Source organism: Thunnus albacares, chromosome 13 (assembly GCF_914725855.1).
Source record: "Thunnus albacares chromosome 13, fThuAlb1.1, whole genome shotgun sequence".
NCBI classification, from domain to species: Eukaryota; Metazoa; Chordata; class Actinopteri; order Scombriformes; family Scombridae; genus Thunnus; species Thunnus albacares.
The window spans coordinates 22,016,810-22,039,514 of NC_058118.1; the positions used below are offsets into that span (position 1 = coordinate 22,016,810).

At 38.9% G+C, this 22,705-nt stretch overlaps 2 protein-coding genes across 3 annotated transcripts in view; one reads left to right on the top strand and one right to left on the bottom strand.

The window, feature by feature from the left end:
• Positions 1-266: 266 nt before the first annotated feature.
• faxdc2 (fatty acid hydroxylase domain containing 2) lies at positions 267-18,460 on the top strand. The gene is made up of 9 exons (XM_044371539.1): positions 267-473; positions 5,206-5,249; positions 8,074-8,168; positions 9,136-9,239; positions 10,122-10,243; positions 13,143-13,348; positions 14,248-14,353; positions 16,094-16,260; positions 16,898-18,460. Exons 1-9 carry the CDS (start codon positions 449-451, stop codon positions 17,052-17,054), a joined length of 1,026 nt encoding a protein of 341 aa, XP_044227474.1. The 5' UTR covers positions 267-448; the 3' UTR covers positions 17,055-18,460.
• Positions 18,461-18,558: 98 nt separating this feature from the next.
• The window catches only part of larp1 (La ribonucleoprotein 1, translational regulator), a 58,088-nt gene continuing 53,941 nt past the window's right edge, over positions 18,559-22,705 (bottom strand). For both annotated transcript variants that reach the window (XM_044370049.1, XM_044370048.1), the window contains exon 21: positions 18,559-22,432. In XM_044370049.1, coding sequence (XP_044225984.1) covers positions 22,208-22,432 — 225 coding nt within the window. In that variant the 3' untranslated portion in view covers positions 18,559-22,207. The remainder of the gene's footprint in view (positions 22,433-22,705) is intronic.

Genomic DNA, 22,705 nt, shown 5'->3' on the forward strand with positions numbered 1-22,705 from the left:
CCACGCTGAGTTTCAACCTTCACCTGAAAACATGTGGTGGAGTGCAGGAAAAAGAGCACATCCTCAGATCAAAAGGCTCCTGTCTAGATGGTAACCCTAGATTTGCAAAAGATCTCGCGAGAGTGATCATTTTAACCCAAACTATGATCTTTCCCTTACCCTAACCAAGTAGGGGTTTTCCCTGCCTAAACCTAACTAGACTTTGACCATAGTGTTGTCACATAATAAAACATCATTATTTTGTGCAACGCGTACAATGAAGAAACGACGCGTACAAATCTCGCGAGAGTTTCGCAAATCTAAGGTAACCATCAAAGACAAGGAGCGCTACTTCCGAGTACGGCTCAAGTCAGCTGACCAAGAACGAACCAATCAGAAGTCGTACGCCGTTGTAAATAAACGCATGTGAAAAAGCTGCAGCAGCGACGGACAGAAGCAGAGCAGAGACATGACGGCAAAGACGGAACCCAGCGGTAAGTTAGTGTTTTATCTGAACTGTTAACATGTCGATGGAGTCGTTTTTTGTTCATTAAAAAGCTGTAGCAGTGTACAGCTGCCTGTATGATCCAACAACAATATTATACATTTGGGCACCTGAGGAGTTAAAGTCAGCACACAGCAAAATTTGCATATAAGTGCTTTGTATTGCTGTAGTGTTGTATTGTCTTTCATTAAAGTATAAATTCTCCATAATATTCCAGTGAGTTATACCTATATTTTCTCTATGGTAGTCAATAGTAAACCTAAGCTATCTCTTGTATAATAGATTTTTTTGGTCCTTTTTCAATTGATGTAATTAAAATGTCATAAAACAAATAATTTAGCGCTTAAAATGACAAACTGAAATTACAATGTAAAAGCCCAAACTGTTACTCAGTTTTTCTTATTTAGACTGATCAGCAGCCTAAATGAATAATAAATGAACAAATAAATAAAGTGGGGTATGTGATTCACACACATTTGAAAGAACCAGTTATGTTGAAGCATGAACTGTGATACTCCTATAAAGATGTTAGTATAATTTTGGTCATGTCTTCTTCTAAAATAGGTATAGCTGCAAAGATGAGTTGATTAATTGATGATTTGATCAACAAAAAAATTGATCTGCAACAATTTTGATAATTAGATAATCATTAAAGCAATATTTAAAGCAAAGATTCACTGGTTGTAGCTTAAAGATGTGAACATTTTGTGGTTTTCATGCTCTTCCTTGATAATAAAGGAAAATGTCTTTGGGTTTTGAACTTTTGCTCACACAAAACAAGCCACCATGGGCTCTGGGAACTTTTGATGGACATTTTTTTTGCAATTTTGCTACCAAATGATCAGTTAATAGAGAAAATAATCGATATTCATTCAAAATCATCATTAGTTGCAGCCCTATATAAAATAATTAAAATGAGTACTACCTTGAGCAACTACAACAGTAAAATGCTGAATACACATTAATGCATCATTAATAATAATACAATTATGTAATATATAATGGTATAACATTCCTAGTCGTACTTTTTACAGTACTTTTACTAATACTTTAAATATATTATAGTGATAATACTTAGTACAGAAGTATTTTTAGTGTTTATTTTTACAGTGTGGCATTGATACTTGAGTAAAGGATCTAAATACTTTTTCCACCACTGCAGTTCAAACATCTCTGCTGTCTGTATCTCTTGTTTTGCCAGCTTCAGTCTGAGTACATTTTTGTTATTTTTTTCCTGTAAACTCTCTTTTGGAGTGGATATAGGGCAGGTTATTATCCCCAAGAATTTAACTGAAAAAGTGCACACTGTAAGGATGGATTATAATAGGATTATGTATAATCCTCCAGCTGTAAATTTTGCACCAGGCTACATGGCACTCAGACGAATAATGTACTACGGAAAGATAAAAAAAGCAGTTAGAGATGTTAAAACAGAATACATTCATTGTGCTACATTTTACAGAAAGTTACCACATTTTTGTGGTAAAGTAGCCTTTATCAGTCAGTGGAGGTTCAGTATGAGACCAAGTCTGAGTAAGCAAGTTTTAGTCATATACTGCAGTTGATATAAATGTATTACTGATGAATAAATCTTTCAAAAACAATTGTGACAAACAAAAGTGTGTTACAACTTGTTTGTATGATTGACAAAACTCACTCTAAATTATTGAAATTAAAGATAGATTTTCTTAAACTCCAGGAAAAAAACTCTGATCTTCATTATGAAATAAAAACAAAATACTTTTTTTTTAAAAACACTGTTGTTTTGCAAGCCAGCTTCGTTTTAAAATCGATGACGAAAGAGCTGGTCACTGCTGGGACCAAACTTACCCCCTGCCCTACTCCCATTTTCTCTCCCCTAAACCCCCCTTGGTATCCACCTCCACCAGTTTTGACACAAATGTCCCAGTTACAGCACTCGACCCCACCCTCCACCCCCTCCCCTCCATGACAGAATCAGAGTCATCCTCAGCCTAAAGAGAAAAGCACAGCACATCCAGCTCTCTGTGTGCAAAATGCAGCAAGCTCTAACTGATATGTGCTGGGTCCAGGCTGCGAGGCTGATGGCACTCATGACTCTTCCCAGGAAAAGCAGGGGCCCAGTGTGTTGGTAGCGTCCTCAATTCCTGTCTTGATCGGTAATAGAAAAAGAATGGTGAATCTGCTAAGAAACAGGAAACACTCAACCGGTTCTGTCTTATCAACTTCAGCATCTATTCCTTGTCAGCTACAGCATGTTGCAAAACATTGAGCAGATAAAGCTTTTAACACACTAAATCTACCTTTATTAAACGTCAGGTCTTTGGCAGGAAAAATATTTTTAATCAATGATTTAATCCCCAAGCACGTTGATTTTATGTTTTTAAATTAAACTTGGTTAGACCGAGATAACAGTCCAGCTATTCTTATCGAGTCAGCCTCACCCAACTTCAGTTTTATGAGTGAAGTTAGAGTGCATAAGAAAGGAGGTGGAGTTGCCATTTTGTTTAATGATTCCCTTAAATGCAAACAGGTACTGTACAAAAATTTTGATTCTTTTAAATATGTGGCTCTTGTTCCTAAACATCTACAGGCCACCTAAATACTGTGTGTAAATACTTTTTGATGACTTTGCTGAACTGATGTGTTTCATTATGACATCTATAAAAAGAGACTTTGCATTTATAATTTGGAACTGAGAAATGCAAGGCGGTCCTTCTTCTCTGAAATCATCACCAAAAACAATAATAATGCACGTGCCTCGTTTGTTGACACGCTAACAAACCCTCCTGTGTCAGTAGCCTCTGAACTTCTATCCACCAAGGCCTGAAATTAATTTGCCTCCTTCTTCACTAACAAAATTCAGACAATTAGACAAGCAGTTGGTGCCTCCATATCAGGTACAGGATATGTGTTGTCCCTGTGTCCCATTAAATTCAATTCAAATACCGTGACACAATTTTATCTGATCAACCATAAAAACCTGGAGGACATTATATAACATCTGAAATCCTCCTCCTGCTGCCTTGATATTCTGCCAACAGGGTTTTTCAAACATGTTTCAAATTGCATGGCCTCAGATCCTCATCAAGCCACTCTTAAAAAAGAACAATCTAGAAACGTCACTAATGAACAACTATAGGCCCATATCAGACCTCACATTTTCAAGTAAAATCATTGAAAAAGCTGTTTTTCAACAGCTGAACAACTTCTTGGCACTAAACAACTGTTTTGATGTCTTCCACTCAGGATTTCAACCACACCACAGCACTGAGACTGCTCTTGTTAAGGTCTTCACTGACATCCACTTAAACACAGACAGTGGCAGAATTTCAGTCTTAGTATCACTGGATCTCAGTTCTTACACGGTCAACCACAAAATATTACTAGGCTGACTGGAAAACTGTGTGGGACTGTCTGCACAGTATTAAACTGGTTTGAATTCTACTTCAAGGACAGGGACTACTTTGTGCCTATACGTAATTACATATCTGAGCGGACAAAAATTACTTGCGGAGTTCCCCAAGGCTCCATTCTGGGGCCTCTTCTGTTCAACATCTACATGCTCCCAGTGGCTCAGATTATGGAAAACAACAAAATATATTACCATAAAAATGCAGATGACGCACAGATTTACATAACCATATCACCAGGGGACTATGGTCCAATACAAGCACTGAGTAAGTGCACTGAAAAAATTGGATGTGCCAGAATTTTCTTCAATTAAACAAAGATAAAACCGAAGTAATTGTTTTTAGAGCCAAGTAAGAACGATTAAAAGTCAGCGCTCAACTTCAATCAATAAAGTTAAAAACCACAAACCAAGCCAGAAATCTTGGTGTAGTTATGGACTCAGACCTAAATTTCAACAGCCACATTAAGACAGTTACACAATCAGCCTACTATCACCTGAAGAATATATCAAGGACTAAAGCATTTGGAAAAACATGTCCATGCATTTATCTTCAGTAGAATTGACAGTGTCTTTACAGGTCTCCATAAAAAATCAACAAGACATCTGCTGCTGATTCAAAATGCTGCTGCTCGAGTCCTCACTAATACCAAAAAAATGGATCATATCACTTCAGTTCTCAGATCTTTACACCGACTTCCTGTCTGTCAAAGAATTGATTTTAAAATACTGCTGTTAGTTTGTAAAGCACTGAATGGTTTAGGGCCAAAATATACTTATGATCTGCCGCTACATAATGAACCAGCTGGACCTCTCAGGTCATCTGGGACAGGTCTGCTCCAAACTAAAACTGGAGAAGTAGCGTTCAGTTTTTATGCTCCACATATCTGGAACAAATTCCCAGAAAACTGCAGGTCTGCTGCAACTTTCAGTTCTTTTAAATAAAGGCTGAAGACTTTTCTTTTTGCCGCTGCCTTTTATTAAATCAAATAATTATTAATTTCTTACACTGCACTGTAACTTTTATTCTTACCTCACCTGTCTTATTCTATTTTAGCTTGTTTTTATTTTCTATTCTCTTAGCACTTTAATGACTATTTTTAATAGTATTTAAATGTCCTTTAATGCTGTGTTTCTTTTGCACTTCATCTCAATGTTTTTAATATTTTATGTAAAGCACCTTGAATTGCCTTGTTGCTGAAATGCACTGTATAAACAAACTTGCCTTGCCGTACCCCATCCAATACATACTGTAGTTATGAACCTGATCTAATTCTACCTGAAAAATAAAAGTACATTGTTCACAGTGTATTTGTTGTTGTATTTACAGATACGAGCGGAGCTGCCGCAGCAGGAAGCAGCAACAGCAGACAAGTAAGAACATGACACCTTTTTAACAGCACACTCTGCTATTACCATAATACAATGGTGCAGATAGATGATCAAAAGCAGGCAGGTCAGCAGCAGCAACACAACAGCACGACACAGGCTTAACCCTTTAGATGATCTAACGAGTCATCAAGATGATCTTATGTGTCTAGTTGTTTAATTTTCTTGCATGTCTGGTTTGATCTGTTGGATCACTGATCCTTCTGCTTTGGGTGGAAGTTTAGAAAAATGGAAAAAGAATAATATTTGTCCTAGTCCATTAACGTAGGTACTGTACCTGTGTTTATTGCCTTAAAAATCAGATTTTAAGCTTTCTATGTTGTCCACTGACAGTATGATTGAAGTTCCTTCCTCACCACCACTAGGTAATACATTCTTATTATATTATATTTATTCATATTGAAGATACCTTCAGGTGTGTAAAATCTGCAGTTAAAACAATGCTTCAAGGAGCTGCGAATCCTACAAATTTAATTAACTAGTTTGTCATTCAACTGAGTGTTCCAGTGTCTGAAGACATTAAGTCAACACAGTTACTATGATGTTCGGCCAAAGTACTGTTCACATTAGAGGCTTAGATTCGGCTCATCAAAAAGTGCATTTGTGTGTGAATGAGGGCTGATGTTCTTACATAGCTTGTGTTCATGTGGTTAACTGTTTTCCACTCACATAAACCTACTGTGTGTCATCTGTCAAGTTAGAGAGTAGAATTTAAATGATCCTTTAAGAAAATCTCACAATCTCATATCTATCCTAAAGTCTGAATCCAAATCGGAGATTGAGACTCTAAAAAAACCTTTTTACTCTTTTAATAGTGTCTGATTTCTCAGATTTATCTATGTTGCCTCACTGTAAAGCACTTTGTAACACATTTAGTTTCTGTTGAAAACAGTTTCTAGATGAAGTTGACTTAACTTGTCTTGAAACCAAGAAAGTTTTCTCCTGACTGCTTTGTTTTAGCTATAGTTCAGGGAGACCTATCCTCTTTACCATGCTGTTCTTTGAGACAGGCTCGACCTGCCAAGTTGCATTTTTCCCCCGGGCAAATTTAGGGAGCCCTGCATGGGTAAAGAGTAGATGGCAAATAATGTATTGTGCACATGATCGTACAAAATGTGGAGGAGTGGTTTGATAATTGACAGTGAGGCGACTGCTCTGTTATGGCATGTAAGAAAAGTAGAATGAGTGAATGCAGGAGTTATAAAAGTAGTAAATAAAATATCCTTCCTTGTATAAATGTACACATCTGTGTATTTGCATCTGTAAGATGTGTTTGTGGCTCTAAAAAAGAAAGAATAGACAGCTGAGTACTGAGTACTGGCAGCCAGGGTAAAAGCTGGCTTTTTAGAACGTCTGATGAATGTGACATCAATCCCTGGGCTTAATTCCTGCTGAGTGAACTGATCCGTGTTAGGAGTAGCGGAGCAGGTGGATCCAAATGCAGGAGACAGCAGGCAGTGGGAACTGAAGAATCAATATTTATTTACTCAACTCGGGGAGCAGAACACAGGAGTGCAGGCAAAGTGAAACTGAACTGAACAATACCGAACAAACGATCCAACAACACTTAACTGAAAACCAGAGCTTAAATACAAACTAAACTGATGAGGGAGTGAGGTGCAGGTGGAACAGGAAAGGCGCTGATAGACTGGGGAAGACACAGGGAGCAAGGCGGGGCTAACGAGACTGATGCAGGGCAGGTGCAGAGGGAAGTGTGGAGAGAAAAGCAGGCTGGGGACGCAGGAGGAAAAACACAGCGCAAACAGAAAAGCAAAAACACAATCCTCTTATATATCCAATAAGCCCATCTGAGAATATACATGAATAAACTTGAATATACAAGCACACTATAACCTGCAAACCCAGATTTACAATTTCATGATGATGCAGTTCTTCTGACATGGCACATAGAGGCTGTAAATGCAAATTATTCAAATCTACAGGAACAAATGCCAAACAAACTCTTCTTTCATAGTGTGTTGAGTTACAGAGAGTCCAGCCATTGAACAAATAGGTATCAGTCTCTGGATAAGAACGTCTACCTTTACTAAATGCACTGTCCACACAGACATTTGTACAATTTACACATAGTATTTAAGACACTTGTATCTGGATCATCTTCTGCTGCAGATGATCCAGATAAATGTCATAGTGTTGATTCTTTGAATTGCTTTTGATATAGATCAAAAGCACTTCTTTCTTATTTCTAGTATTTGTACATTTATTAGTCTAATACATTTAAACCTCAACATATTTGTATGCCTTTCTCACTTCGTTTATATTTATAGTTAAAAATGGTATTATTGAATAAAGTATGGAAATAAAGATTTGAAATATACACTTTAACTCTGCAATGCAGCAGTTTGAATTATATAAATAATAAAAAACAGTAAAGCCAAATGATTTATTTTTTTATTGTGGTTCTCCAACAAAAATACATTTAAGATACACATGAAGGATTTAGAGGTATGTTTTTGTTGCTGTCCTGCTGCTTGATTTATTTTGCTATTCAGTCACACCTTCTCCATCACAGTGCATTACCTTTGCAGTCCCATGGTGCTAAATGCTTCTCACTTATGAAAACATAAGCCATCCAGAGTATTGTAGTACAGTACCTTAGACCTGCTGTCATCTTTTTGACACAAGACACTCACTGGTAACAGTAACAGTCTCAGTGTTGTTTTAGAGACATTTCTAACACCATAAGATGTTTCTGTGGGATGTAGCTCAACATCATGGGATTGCACAGTATCATCAGAGTAACAGAGAGCGCTTCATACACAATTGTTGCTTTTTCTTTGTCCTGGAGGGCCCAGGAGGACTGTGGGACTCTGTGAAGAAAGCTGTGTTTGTCATCGGATCTGGAATCTTACTCTTGGCTGCATTCGGCAACTCACTGACATGGTAGGATCTCCTTACAAGTTATTACCATACAACAAACCAAAAGCTTGTCCTCAGATGAACCCTGAGGAGTAGCAGTGCCATAGATTGTTAGATTAGGATGGATGGGAAGGGTCGAGCAGGACAGAGTGGGACTGGGCCAAATAGGACTGGACAGGACAGAGCACAAGATAACAGGAAAACACAGGGTTGAATAAGACATGAGATGTCAAGACATTGCAGAAGAGGGCTTATTGTGTATTTGAAAGTACAATAGGGTGTCACTAGGTTTTCACTAGGTGGTTGCTATGGTGTTCTGGGTGTTTTGTTTAGTAGAGTATAGCTGGGTATTTGATAAGGTGTTAAGTATGGCTGCTAGTGCATTTCAAGATTCTTTCTAGGTGGTTGCTGCAGTGTTACCGGGCAGTTGTTTGGGCATTATTAGATGGTTGCTAGGTGATTAGCAGGACAGCTCTGAGCCCTTGCAAACTTAATGTGAATCAGGTGTCAAAGCCCAAGAGCCTGAGAGAATGGGCATTGAGACTGGGCCCGTGTTGAGACATGCAGCCAGACTTAAAGGATAAGTCTTTGGAACTATTTCTAAACAAACTAACTTGCCATAACTCTTTGTAGTAAAGGAACATGTGACCCATTGCAGTGGTGTGACTCATTGTGTGTTTAATTAGTTTTTGGCTGACAAAAACTAATTAAATTCCTCTGTGTCTATGGCACAGAGGAAGATATATGGATAGACACACAATACTTGTAAGTAGGATGATTTATTGATGGTTTGGCTCTGTACATAAGATTTGTTGACAATAAGGAAAATATAGAAAATTGCTAGCCATATCCTTTAATTAAGCCTTCTACACCTAGTGTTTTTGATGTTTGTTTTATAGCAAAAAAAGCGTAAGGAAGAAGAAGAAGAATTTTTAACCATGTGAGAATACAGTCTTGTGAACTTGACACTTAACACTAATTCCTCCTCCAGGCATTTTCAGAAATTCTGGGGAGCTTCAGGAGATTTCTGGCAGAACCTGTGGACCAAGTTGTACTTGATGTTCGAGGGTCATGATGCAGCTCTGTTCTACATGGGTAAGTAAAGACAACCTGTCAGTTTTGTTTCCAAAAAAATTATCTGTTGACGAACACGTTGCAACCCTGACAGGGTGACCCTGACTCATCAGAGTCAGACACAGTACTGTCGAAACGTTAGTCTGTTTGCACAATGAAAGGCTGCAAGTTAATCAGTGTGCTCAGATTATAACAACTTTCTTTGCATCAATACAATCTTTGTATCATTGTGAATATAGATCTTTCTGTTCTAACATATTAGAATCTGGGTTATCACAGCCAGAGGAGATTTTCACAGTAGTTCTATTAATTTTTACTAATGTAGTTTAAAATTAGATTACACGCATGATTTCATCGCTCTTTGAGATGCAAAAACAGAGCTTTGTCTAGAGGATTCTGGGGCTGCAGAAAAGGGTACCAACCACAAATACAGCATGTGTTCAAGTTCTGCATATAAAGTCATGTGTCAATAATGCAGCAATCATGTTGTTGTTGTTTATGTATTCCATGATCAGATATTATCCATGTAGGACATTATGTGCAAGCCTAGATAATGTGTATTACAAGTTTTTTCAGTGTAACAGGTAAGGCATTTCTCAAATGTAATTACATAAGGTAAACCAATAAAACACGAGGAAGTGCAATAAAAAATACTTCACAAGGTGCAATCCTGTTTGTACTGATAATTCTGTCTGTGTAATAATGTCAGTTACCCTTTATTACATTACATACAGTAAAAATAATCCCTCATGAACTTGGAATTATGTTAAAAATAAAATGCTCACTCTCAGGCTTTTCTTATAAATATCAGCAAGTATGGAGCCGTTCGCTGAAACCTTTTAGGCTCAGGTCAGAGGCTGTCAAGTTGTCCTGCTCTGACAGTTGGCTTGTTTTTCTCAACAGGAACCATGTTACTCCCCACTCTGGCGTACTGGGGGTCAAATAGTCTGCTGCTATTGGTGGATACTACTGGCAAACCCTCCTTCATCACTCGCTACCGTATCCAAGTGGACAAGAATAACCCGGTAGGCTCCAGTCTCACACTGTTAATGTTGTTATCAGTCGTTTTGTCTATATCTTGCTTTGATTTTTGTTTCCTGCATTGAATCTGTTTGAGTATTTGCTCCAGTTTCACCTCATGAGGGTTTTAAGCTTTAGTTATTGTTCTTCTTTTTAAATTTATCTACAAGTATTTATATGCAAGTGATTTTTAGCAACCTGCTGCCATTCCATTACTTACACCACTACTCATACTACTAACACTGGTGTCTGTACTGCTATTACTACTAATAAGAATCCTATATTTGACACCACTGTGACACCAACACTGCTTCCACCTCTACATTACCTTATGACCCGGTTTAACCTGTGATAGCTGCTGTAATCTGCAGCCAGTGCTGAGTAATCAGAATCAAAATAATTTTATGACATCTCCGGTAGTGAAGGCTGATAAATGCATCTAAACTTTATGTCCTCAACATTATATTGGCTTGATAGAGTTAACCTGCTTTGATAATGAGCCTGAATGAATGGATGAATGTATGTATAGAATAAATGAATAATTACATAAATGAATCACTACTGTGACAACAAAATAATGCAAATATTAGCTTTATTGTTGTTAGAGTTTTGGTTGCCCTAAGACATTTTAATAAAGCTTGTTTTTTAATGGTCACTTAATTGAAAAAAAGCTGTAAGGCATTATCGTAAAATACATTACACAATGACATCACTAACATCACAGTAATTATCGGGGCCAAAGTCACAAGATAATAAATCAACAAATCAATAAAATAATTGTTAAAAATTAAAAATAAATGAATACATTTAATTTTGATAAATGGATAATAAATACAGAATATTTTCTGTATGTATTAATTATTAATAAATACAATAAATGAATATTATTTATGCCTGTATTTATATATTTCCATTTGTGTACATATTTATTAATTTATTTTCACATTTATATGAACTTAGATAGGTATTTTCTTATTTATTTCTGTGTTTATTTATTAATATATTTATTCACTTATTTATGTTTCCCATGACAATAACACTGGAGACATAATGTGACAGATTTTTAAAAAATATATATTAAAACAACTTTTAAAATAGTCACATAAATCTAAAGATTATGAGTTGACCAAAACTTTCTTCTGTCAAGGTCGGGCCAAATTTTTTGTAGTGTGTATGTGTGAATGAACACATCTGTACATGAACATAAACGCACGCCTGGACTGTTATGATATTTATATGTTCTGTTGTACCACAACTCACCTCTCGGAGGACAATAAAGGTTTCTAAGTGCATCGCCCTCAGTGTTGCTGATCTGACGTGTCCACACATCGATCTGACCAAAGTCTTCTCGCTGTGTTTGATTAACAGATATTGTCGGATGCTGCACAGATAAAGACAGACAGATAAAGACTGATAATCAAGGCTGGAGGTTAATCTCAAACCAGTCAATGGTCAAACCATAGAACTTTTATATATAACTTTATATATATTATAATAATAATCTGATATCAGTCATAAAATTTTAATCACCTAAAATAATCTAATCTTGACAATATTCGGAGTTATCAAGTGTTTCATGTTGGATTTCCATAGTCTGTCCCTCTGAGAAGAGACACTGAAGCTCTGTGTCTGAACCTACCAGTCATAAACAAAGTCACGGTGGGCTGACAACACACAATGAGTTAGTATAAAACCAACCAGACAGAAAGTGTATCCAATGTGTTGATGGCTTTTTCAAGTCTAGTCATGTCAGAAAAGAAGACCTAAATGTTTGAACACACTCTTGGTCGTCTTTTACTAATTCAACTGAAGGTTTTACACTGATTAATATAATTTTCACGTATTTTAGAGGCAGCCAATGGTTTCTGTCAATTTCAGTATGAGCAAAGTAAAAAAAAAAACACTATCAGAGACCTGAAACTTGCTGGTAACTCCTCACAATAAGCAGTACAACATGTATTTGTCATGTTAGTGTCAAAGTTAGTGTTGTGTTGATGCAGCTGAGAGCAGAGTAGTACACTCATCATACAGACTGGAGATAGGACACACACTCATACTGTACGTCTACAAGCCATTTTCTCATGCCACATGTTTGTTTGAACACATGTATGTGCACACAGATGAACTTTTGCACAGTTACAACATAATATGGTTTTGTAATTACATGTGTTTACCAAATTAGATACACAACAACTGAATACACGCTTTTCACTGAAGACATTTTGTCACAGTAGGAAAAATACAGGTGTAAATAATAAAATCAATAATGGCTTGAATTTCATTTAGCTGCTTCAGTTTCAGTGTCATGGTAATTTAAATGCCGGCTCACTGTCACACCGTCATGGTTTAGGTCAAATTGGTCTGCTGTGAAAAAGGATTTTTTTCTGAGGTTATTACGTTTGTTCTTGGTAGACACATGTATACATACACAAGAGTACTGTACTGTAACTGTGTAAAAGTTCATCTGTGTATCAGACACATACATGTCCTCACACACAATAGTCATGATACGTCCATGTGTTTATTGCCAGGGTCCAAAGTTTAGTGGGTAAAAAGTCAAGTCGACTTATATTTACACACAAACCGGAGCTGTTTTTATCTGATAAAAGAAGCGTCCATCTACTTATTTGCATTTTAGTGAAGATGATCAGTTAGAAACTTGTTCAGTTCTAGTATTGATGTAAACATACTACTACTACACCAACTCCCTGTTGTCTCATTTCTTTAAAAAAAGATCCAAGCAGCAAGATCGCTCCTATTTCTATCGAGTTTGAATGCATGTCCCCAAATGAGTGTCATGTAAAATAAATATTGCCACAAAAATACAGTTTGCATAATTTTTGATATTATATCCAGTTTTGACATCTTCTCATCCCTCTGCTGTTCAAACCTCCCTCCATCCAGGTGGATCCCGTTAAGCTGCGCAATGCAGTGAAGACTGTCTTCTTCAACTGGATATGCATCTCTGGGCCCATGGTAGTGGCGGCTTACCACTTGACGACCTGGAGAGCGAACCCATGTGGCCCTGAGCTGCCCACCTTCCACTGGGCCCTGACAGAGCTGGCTGTCTTCTCCATCCTGGAGGAACTTCTGTTTTACTATTCTCACAGGTAGGGACAGGGTCAAAAGACAAAACTGAGGTTTCTGCACAATATCAGGACCTTGAAACTGAAGCAGCTAAATGAAATTCAACAACCATTCATTTTATTATTTACACCTCTGCTTCTCCTACTTTGACATGAGGTCTATTATGGAATAAATCAAGATTCATTAGGTAGCAGAACAGTCAATCAACTCAAGCATTCAGACAGCAGACAGGTCCAGATGTTAATCGACTAATAAGAGGTGTATCTGAGACACTCAGTGAGTATTTTGTGTACTGCTGAGCTACAGTTGATGGACCGTGTTGATCGTAGGAGGCCAAAAATAATATGCACTTACAAAACTGGCATAAAAGCTTCTATGTGTCAAATATTTTAATAGCAATTTTTAGCTACGTTAGCAGTGTGGCTTTAAGGATGGCAATGTTGATCTGTCAGTCCACCACTTTGGTCCAGATGGAAATATCTCAATTATCGGATGGATTAGCATGAAATCTGGTACAGATATTTGTGTTTCCCAGAGGATGAATCCTACTGAATTTTAGGGAACCCCTGACTTCTCCTCCAGCACCACCATGAGGTTGACATTGTTGGTTTTGAGCAACATGTCTTGACAACTATTGAATGGATTGTCATGAAATTTGATTAGCAAATGTTAGCATGCTGACTTGCTAATCTAAGATGGTGCCATGGTAAACATCATGCCTCCTAAACATCAGCATGTCAATGTTGTCATTGTGAACAGTGTGTTTTTTATTAATAGCTCAAAGTCAGAAAATTTCAAATCCTTCTCATTGGGGCGTTAGATAATGTGCACTTGATTGATGGACATCAGAGCCTAAAAATCTATCAGTGGATAACTGGGTGTTGTCTGTTTGTATTTTGATCCTCATCTCCTTTTCTGTCAGACTGTTCCACCATCCCAGCCTCTACAAGCATTTCCACAAACAGCACCATGAGTGGACTGCTCCCATCGGAATCATCGCCATCTACGCTCATCCTCTGGAGCATATGGTGAATGAACCCTCCTTCCTTTCATTTCATTTTAATTGTCAGACTTGTTTTGCTGTGCAAGAAAAACATCGGTCTTTAAACTAATACGTACTTTAAGGTGAGGATATATTAAATGATTTAAAGGATAGTGGAGGATTGTGGAGAGTCTGCAGTAGTTTGTAAATAGAAAATAATTAGTTTCAGGACCTAAGTCTCTTCTCTCCTAATTGGGCCTCAAACCAGCTGGAGCTGTCATCAATAAATCAAACATGATTCATTTTTACATCTGGAATCATCCTGCATAAGCTGGTTGAAAAGCTGAACCTGCTTGGCTTCAATACCCTCCTCTATAATTGGACTCTGGACGTTCCGACTGATAGACTACAGGTTGTGAAGGTTCACAACAACAGCTGGCATCATCAGACCGAGCACCGGCTCCCCTCGGGGCTGCGTGCTTAGCTCCTTACTGTTCACTCTGATGACCTGCAACTGCTGTGCCAGCTCAATTACCTTAATTAAATTTGCTGATAACACAACTTTGGTGGGTCTTATCAGTCAGAATGGCGTGTCTGCGTACAGAGCTGAGGTGGAACAGCTGGTGTGGCTTGAATAACCTAGCAGGGTGTTGCCAAAACCAAAGAAATAGTGGCGATCCAGTGACGTCCCTCCCCCTCTACACATCAACAACTCCACCAACCCTTGGCTGGGACCAAATTTCTCAGTGTAAACCTCATTGAGGACCTCATGTGGGGCTGCCTTGTCACATCCATGGCCAAGAAGGCACAACAGCGCCTCTACTTCCTGTGACACCTGAAGCGAGCAGGTCTCCCCCACCCCATCCTCACCACCTTCTACCGAAGCACTACTGAGAGCGTGTTTACAAGCTGCATCTCCACATGGTTCGAGTCACGCACCTCTGTGGACCGCAGGACAGTGGAGAGGGTCTTAAAAACTGCTGAGTGCATCATTTGAGCCCCTCTTCCTGCCATCCAGGACAGTGCCAGAAGTATTATACTGGATAATTCATACCCCTCCCCTATAAAAAGAGGTCACGCAGCCTGAAAGCCAGAACCTCTCGCATGAGAAACAGCTGTTTCCAACAGGCTGTGAGACTCCTCAACACCCTGCTACCCTCCAGCACCCGACAGACACTTTGAGAGACTCTCTGCCCCACACACAACTACCTGATGCCCCCTAATGCCCCCCTACACACACTCTCACACACACACACACACAAAATACAACTCCACTACCTCAACAACAAATTACTGGATCACCTGACCCTCTTGCAGAACTGCACTCTGTCTATTCTGCATTTCTGTATTGTAGAACATTAACCAGCTTTATTTATATTTATCAACCTTGCACACTAGATTCTTTACATTCTCTATTTATTATCCTTTTTCTATTTTTTTTAAACCTTAATTTTTAATTCTTCCAAAGTTTTAATGTGCATTTATGCTACTTTTTCACCAAGCTCGGAAAACGCAATTTCATTTCTTCATAGGCAGCATTTGATACTGAAAATGCAATAAAGTTTCCTTGAATCCTTGAATCTGGACAAACCTGATCCCAAAAGCAAATGTAGAAATCTGAACTCATTGTGCTCGTCTACGACTTGAATCAGTTGTTGGAAGTGTTTTTCACCACTGGTTAGGATTTTTAAAGTCTTCCTGTGTGTTCCTAGTTTTTATAAATTTGTTGGATTTTAAAATCTTCCTTGGACATTAAAACCTGAATGTTCTTCTTCTTTGCTGTTAGCTCTCCAACACACTGCCAGTAATTATCGGGCCTGTGATCCTGGGCTCCCACATAACCACCACCTCCTTGTGGTACTGCTTGGCTCTGGTCAGCACCACCATCTCCCACTGCGGATACCACCTCCCATTCCTGCCCTCACCCGAGTTCCATGACTACCACCACCTCAAGTGAGTCCACCTCATCTTTTGAACTTAGTCTATTTTATTTAAAAGGAAATCCAATCATTTATTAGTGTTGAATATTAAAAAACTGAGTGAAAAGGCTGATGACATTTATTTATTTTTGTTATTGTCAACAATTGTCATAAAACAACCAAAACCAAGAGTGTGTTAGTCTGTCCCTCCATACGATCTGAATTTCCTAAACCCTTAGCAGATTGGTTCCTACTGAATAATCTCTAAGTAGATAAAGAAATATATACTTTCATTTTTTTTAAAAAAAGGCTAAATCATTCTCCAAAACAGCTGGGCACTGTAGTTTTTAGCAAACGTCACTCAACAGGAGTAAATAGTGTATTTGTTGGGAACTATTTTCAGCAGCGGATTAATACACATTTGATGCTCTAGTGAGTATTTACAGCAGCAGGATGGTGGCGGGACACACAGACAGTATTTATTAAGATCAATTCCTTATTGGTTTTTTATGGGATTTGTTGACACTAAAAAAAAGTGGAATATTACCAAACCACCTTTTCCTTTAAGGTTATAGCATAGGGATCCCATGTGACAGTTTCTTCATTTCAGTCTTGTTTGTAGATAATCTTTCCCCTTCACAGTTGTGCTCACATGTCCTTCCTGGTTCCAGGTTCAACCAGTGCTTCGGGGTCTTGGGAGTGCTGGACAGACTCCACAGTACCGACACCAAATTCAGGCAGACCAAGCAGTATGAACGCCACGTCCTGCTCACCAACCTCACCCCGCTGACTGAGAGCATCCCCGACACTCCCAAGAAGGGCCAGTGATGCCCTGCGACCTCTGACCTTTAACTTGAGGCCCAGGCCTCGCCGAGTTTGGGATCATCACTGTGATATGTGTAGACAAAATGCCCAATCAATCTTCAATGATTGTTGTTTTAATCCAGAAAACCTGTTGGCCAGTTTCAGACACTGGTCACTTTTTATTTTTTCCAAGCAGAAATGTTTCTGTTGGACATTATCAGACATGCAGGTTTCATGCAGTTTTATAAGTTTGGCGTCTGTTCACTGTCGATGTGAAGTCGCCTGAAACTGTGGTTATTTTTAACCTGTCTCCTCCCATCATTTCATCTGATGTGACCTCATCAAACTGTTATTATAGCTCATAATTTGTGGGAACAAGTAACATACGAAAGTGTAAATGTGGCTACAGTGTCAGTTTTACCTGTAGTTTGGAGAAGTGGAGTAGTTTTCCTTTGGTGCATAATTTGATTTTATTCAAAATCAAAGGATAATTAAGTCTTAAAACAAGTCACAAATACTCACACTTTAGCAAAGTATGATAGACTCAACAGTAGAGCTGTCAATTAGCTGTCGATTAATCGATTAATCAACAGAAAATTAACCAGCAGCTATTTTGATAATCAATCATTTGTATTTTTTTAAGCAAAAACGCTAAAAATGTGCTGGATGCAGGTTCTCCAATGTGAGGATTTGATGCTTTTACTGTCATACATGATAGTAAACTGAATATCTGTAAATATAATATAAACAAAATGATTAATCCGATAGTGAAAATAATAGTCAGCTCTACTAGACTGCACTCTGCCATAACCTCCGACGTTAACTTCAGTTAATGTTGTTTTTCTCACATTTCCAAACATGAGCAGCTGTGTCTTCGGGGGTTGTTTGCTGAGCTGATTCATTTTCACTTGTATTCAAACACATGACAGTTCTTATTCTGTCCGTCTCCACCTGATTAAACTAAAACGTAGGAGGAAACACCCAGATTGCACTAACTTGTTTAACACGATTGTTAGGACAACAGCCACTAAACAACACTGTCTTTACATGAATCTTAAGCGTAAATGCTGTATTATAAACACATGAATAATGTAGTTATGTATTAATTATTAGACACAAATTTTGTATTATATGTAGAGTTTAGTAATAGCACTTCCAGTTCACCAGTCCAGATCCTTCTGCTGCGTTCAATTGCTGCTCAGACAGAAGAGAATCTGTCTTCGACACCAAAAGACAGAACAAACATTTGCACTTTTCTTTCCATGGCACCTACCCGTTGAATGTGTATATGTATTACAGAAGGCCTCAGTAATGATTGTATAAGAAATGAGTGTTGAAAAAAAATGTTTAATTAAAAAAACAGCTTCTACTTTGATATAATGTTCAAGTTTTAGCTGTACTGTTTAATATTAAAATATTTTGAAAAGATATTCATATTCATGTAATTTTTTTCTCTATTTTGCTGTGGTGTCAGGACACAAAATAACATCTCACACACACACAAGAAATAATCACTCGACAGGCAGTGTTTGAGGTTTTTTTGTCCGTTTTGTGTTTTTTTTCTTTATTAAAGGAAAAGCATAATTACTACAAATTACAAATGACACTAAGCGAATCACATCAGCCTACAAAGCAGATATTATGAATATTAAATGTTATAATACAAGATCTCATTCAAGTATTTTACATTTTTCCATTTTATATATTTTTTTGTTCCTTTTTTCCATGTTTTCATCTTTTTTTCCTCATGACAAGCCTAAGATATTGTAATGTAATGAACTATTTTAATGGTTCATATACAGTTATTTCATATTCATATGGCTTTATGGAATTTTGTCCTTTTTTTTTCAGTCTCCAGACATCATAACCAGCCATATTCCTCTCAGCAACGTCACAAACCCCAGTCGGGCTCTTTCTTTCTTTCCTCTTTTTCTGCTCCTCCCTCCCGTCCCACGTCCATCGTTCATCTCTTCAGTGTCCGGCCGTCTGGCCAAGTCCATGTAAAACTGACGAGCAGCAGTCAGCGCCCTCTAGAGTTTGTTTGGACAGCTAGCAGCAGTTCTATGCTGATAGAGAAAGGCTGAAAACTCCCACACCACCTGAAACACCCCTCTCCCCCCCCCCACAAATGTCCAGTGACAGGTGATGGCAGGTGATCACATTAGAGGGAGGGATCATGTGACTGTCCCGGGAAGAAGGCCCTCCCCTAATTGCAGTCCGCCATGTCTGCAGCCACACACCAGCTCACACATCAAAGGATTAGCTGGTTTTGGGAAATGTGTTTCCTTTTCTGAATATTTCGTAGCTCTAATTTTTTTTGTCTTTAAACCTCCAGTAAACACTTTGACGCATCAACTGTAAGCCTCTAAAAACTGATCCAAATCTCCCTGAAGATAAACCAACAAGACATTAAAGGGGGGAAAAAATAAAGCAGTACAGTTTGCATTTTCATGTTTCCAACAAATCTGGATTTAGAGGAAGAAACTGAAAAAAAAAAACAAACACTGACAGGACAAAGTGACAACAATCTTCTCCACTCTGCTGGAACATCAACCAACCGGCCAAATGATCATTACAGAAAAGGACTGAGACTTAATAATAGAATACAAAAAACAAAAACAGGCACAGGTGTTCAGTCTGATTTGAAAATTTCAGGCATTTTCCAAACGCAACTCTTTCCAGATGCATTTTCACGCGTATGACTCTGACGTTTGACTAAGCTAAAGGTTTGTAACAAAAATTGCAGCATGTCAGCGAAAAACAGGTAATTTCACTGAGCATCTGCATATCAATATATGTATTAAGACTCTAGATTTTTTTTTTTATGAACTTCTTGTGCAATTCAAACCTCAAAATCAAATCATTTTCATGTTTCTAAACTTTGCAGATATACTGTTTGCAAAAAAACCTGGAGGCTGCAGATTCATTAATTAGTTTCTTGTTGGAGACGCTGCTTTCATCTATCTTGCCAAACATCTTTACTAAAAAAAAAAAAGAGCAAAATTAACTGATTTCAACATGAAATACTATAAGATTACAGATTTTGTCTTCGTACTGAATACCTGTTGACGCCCTGATGTCAACTTTCCCTTTTGTGGTGTGAACTATGTTCCCATTTCTGAAATCCACAGATGTTTTAAACAGCCTGACACAAACCCCGCCTCCATCATAACAACAACGCTAGAAACACTGCAAATTGAAATTAAAAAGCATAATATGATAATTATGAGACCATTAAAAAAAAAAAAAAAAAAAAAAAAAACGTTAAAGAGTACGTACACGTGTAAGGCAAATATATAATCTGTTCTATAAACAATAACACAAGTAGCAGGGAGCTGTGATCACTTCTCTTCATCTGTCAAATTCACATTTACATTAGTGGAGGAGAAAAAAAAAAAAAGATTACTCTTCTATTTGATATCATAGATTCGGATAAAGATTTAATTATCCACACCAGATTATTAGAGTTCAGTTGACTGTAGGAAGAGTGACGACTGAACAGTGTGAACAAACAATCCAGTCTCGAATTTATTTGTCCACAGCGAGGCAAGACATCGAGCTGTGTGTGTGTGTGTGTGTTTCGTATTCAGCTTGCCCACGCTGCTACATCAGTACCTGTGTATGAGTGCACTTGTCAGTGTTCATGCCTGTAAGCTGATGTGTGTGTGTGTGTGTGTGTGTGTATATGTGTGTGTGTGTGTGTGTCAAACAGGAAGAGGTGGGGAGCGCCAGAGGCCAAATCAGCCTCGTTTGAGCAGCGGGTCGGCCGAGCGAACTTCTTTTTAACAAGCGAAGCCGGAGGCCAAATGTCTGAGCCCCATTAAGGCCCGGCCAGCGTCTCCACCCAGAGCACCTGCGACAGAGCACGACGGCCCTCCTCGTAACCATCGGTTCTTCAAGTAATCCAGATTGATGATTCCAGTCCTGTAGCATCACTGATGGTCGACTGATGGATGGATGTCAGACGGATGGATGAACGAATGGATGCAGCTCGTGTGACAGGGAGGCGGAGCGTGACAAAAAAAGTCAGGAAGCACCCAAAGGGAGATCATGGAGGAGAGCTTAAGGACCCTCCGGTCCCAACTCTCCACCCCACTGAAGTGTTTTTTGTTTTTGTTGTTTTTTTGGGGGGGGTGGGGGAGGGGGGTTCCAAGAGGTTGATGTGTTTCAGCACAAAAAGCCACGACTTGCAAACACAGGGAAGAATTACAGGACTTGTAACAGACCGAGTGACACCTGGAAGACAGTTCAGAAAAGGTGACGGAGGAGGGTGAGGGGGGGGGGGGATTTGGCAGACACAGCACCACCTAGTGGCCTCTGCTGGAAACGGTGACTGGATATATGGGTGATTTCAATGCTGTACAATCGACAATAAGGTGGCGGGCACAAGTTAGAAGCAGTAAAACCATTAAAATAAGGCAACTTTCAATGATCGTGTCCATACTGAGGGATTGGTACAAGTCTTTTTTTTTTTCCTCTTTTATCATTTGGTTCTTTGATATTTTCCCCCTTAAAGTCCAGCCATAAAGTAAATCAAATAGTTGTTATTTTTAGCCTGAGAGCTGAGAGCACTCGGGGGCTCTGCGGATGGAAATGTCAGTCGCTCGGTTCAAACCACTTTGGTCCGGTTGGATGTCAGGAGCAGCACGGCCTCCAGCGGGCTGCTAGCAGGGCTTTCAGATGCTCAGTCTTGTTCAAATTATTTCCCAAGTCTCCAATCCCGCCACACGCCGAAGAAATAATAATCATAAATCTGAGATCTGGGCGAGGAATCAGATATCTTTCAGCCAGCAGGACAGGTACGATCGAAGAGGGGTCCCAGTGACAGAGAGGGGGGAGAACATGAAAAAAAAAAAAAAATCCAGGGTAGTAAATAACCACTAAACCACTGGCAATGGTTTGTAAAAAAATAAAAAATGTGTTTGACACCTCATCCATTCCTTGCCTCATTAAGACAAAAAAAAAAAAAAAAAACGTTTTCTCAAAAACTTAAAACAAATTAATAAAATGCACCATTTTAGTTATTTTTCTTCCTTATTTCTCAAGAAAAAAAGAAAAACTTCTCATGCTTGATTGAAAGGTAGAACGCCCCCCTCCCTCCTCCTGTGGCGCGGAGAGAACCGGCGACTTGCAGACGTGTTTTGAGTTGATCCGTGTGTGGCAGCATGTTCGTGGAGTTACTTCAGTGTCTTGGCATCTGGTGCGAGGTCAGCGGCGGGGGCGTGGGCTCTCTGGCTGGTGGGTTTGGCATCATCCTTGGCTGCGGGGCCCTGTGCGGTGAGGGCGGGGCTGGGGCCTGAGCTGGCCTGGCTGTGGGGCCGGCTGGAGGGCTGAGAGGGGTGCCGGCGACGACCGTCCCCGCTGGATGAGTGTCTTCTGCGGCCTCCGTCCTCCATAGGCGGCTGGAACCAGAAATGAGGGTACAGATTAGATGGCAGGTCATTTTTAAATCTCTGTACATCTCATGATACGCAGGTATATATAGGTTTATCAAAATACTTTAGCCGGTGACGTTTTTAGGACTCAAAACTCTCATGACCTCAGCAATGTGTGACACTGATGTAAATTTGAGCATTATACACTTTTATATCTTGTGTTGTCAAGAGCATGCAAGCAGCTTCAACCTATTGATCAAATGGGACCCAGACAGGACATCAGGTGAGCTGATGTAGGAT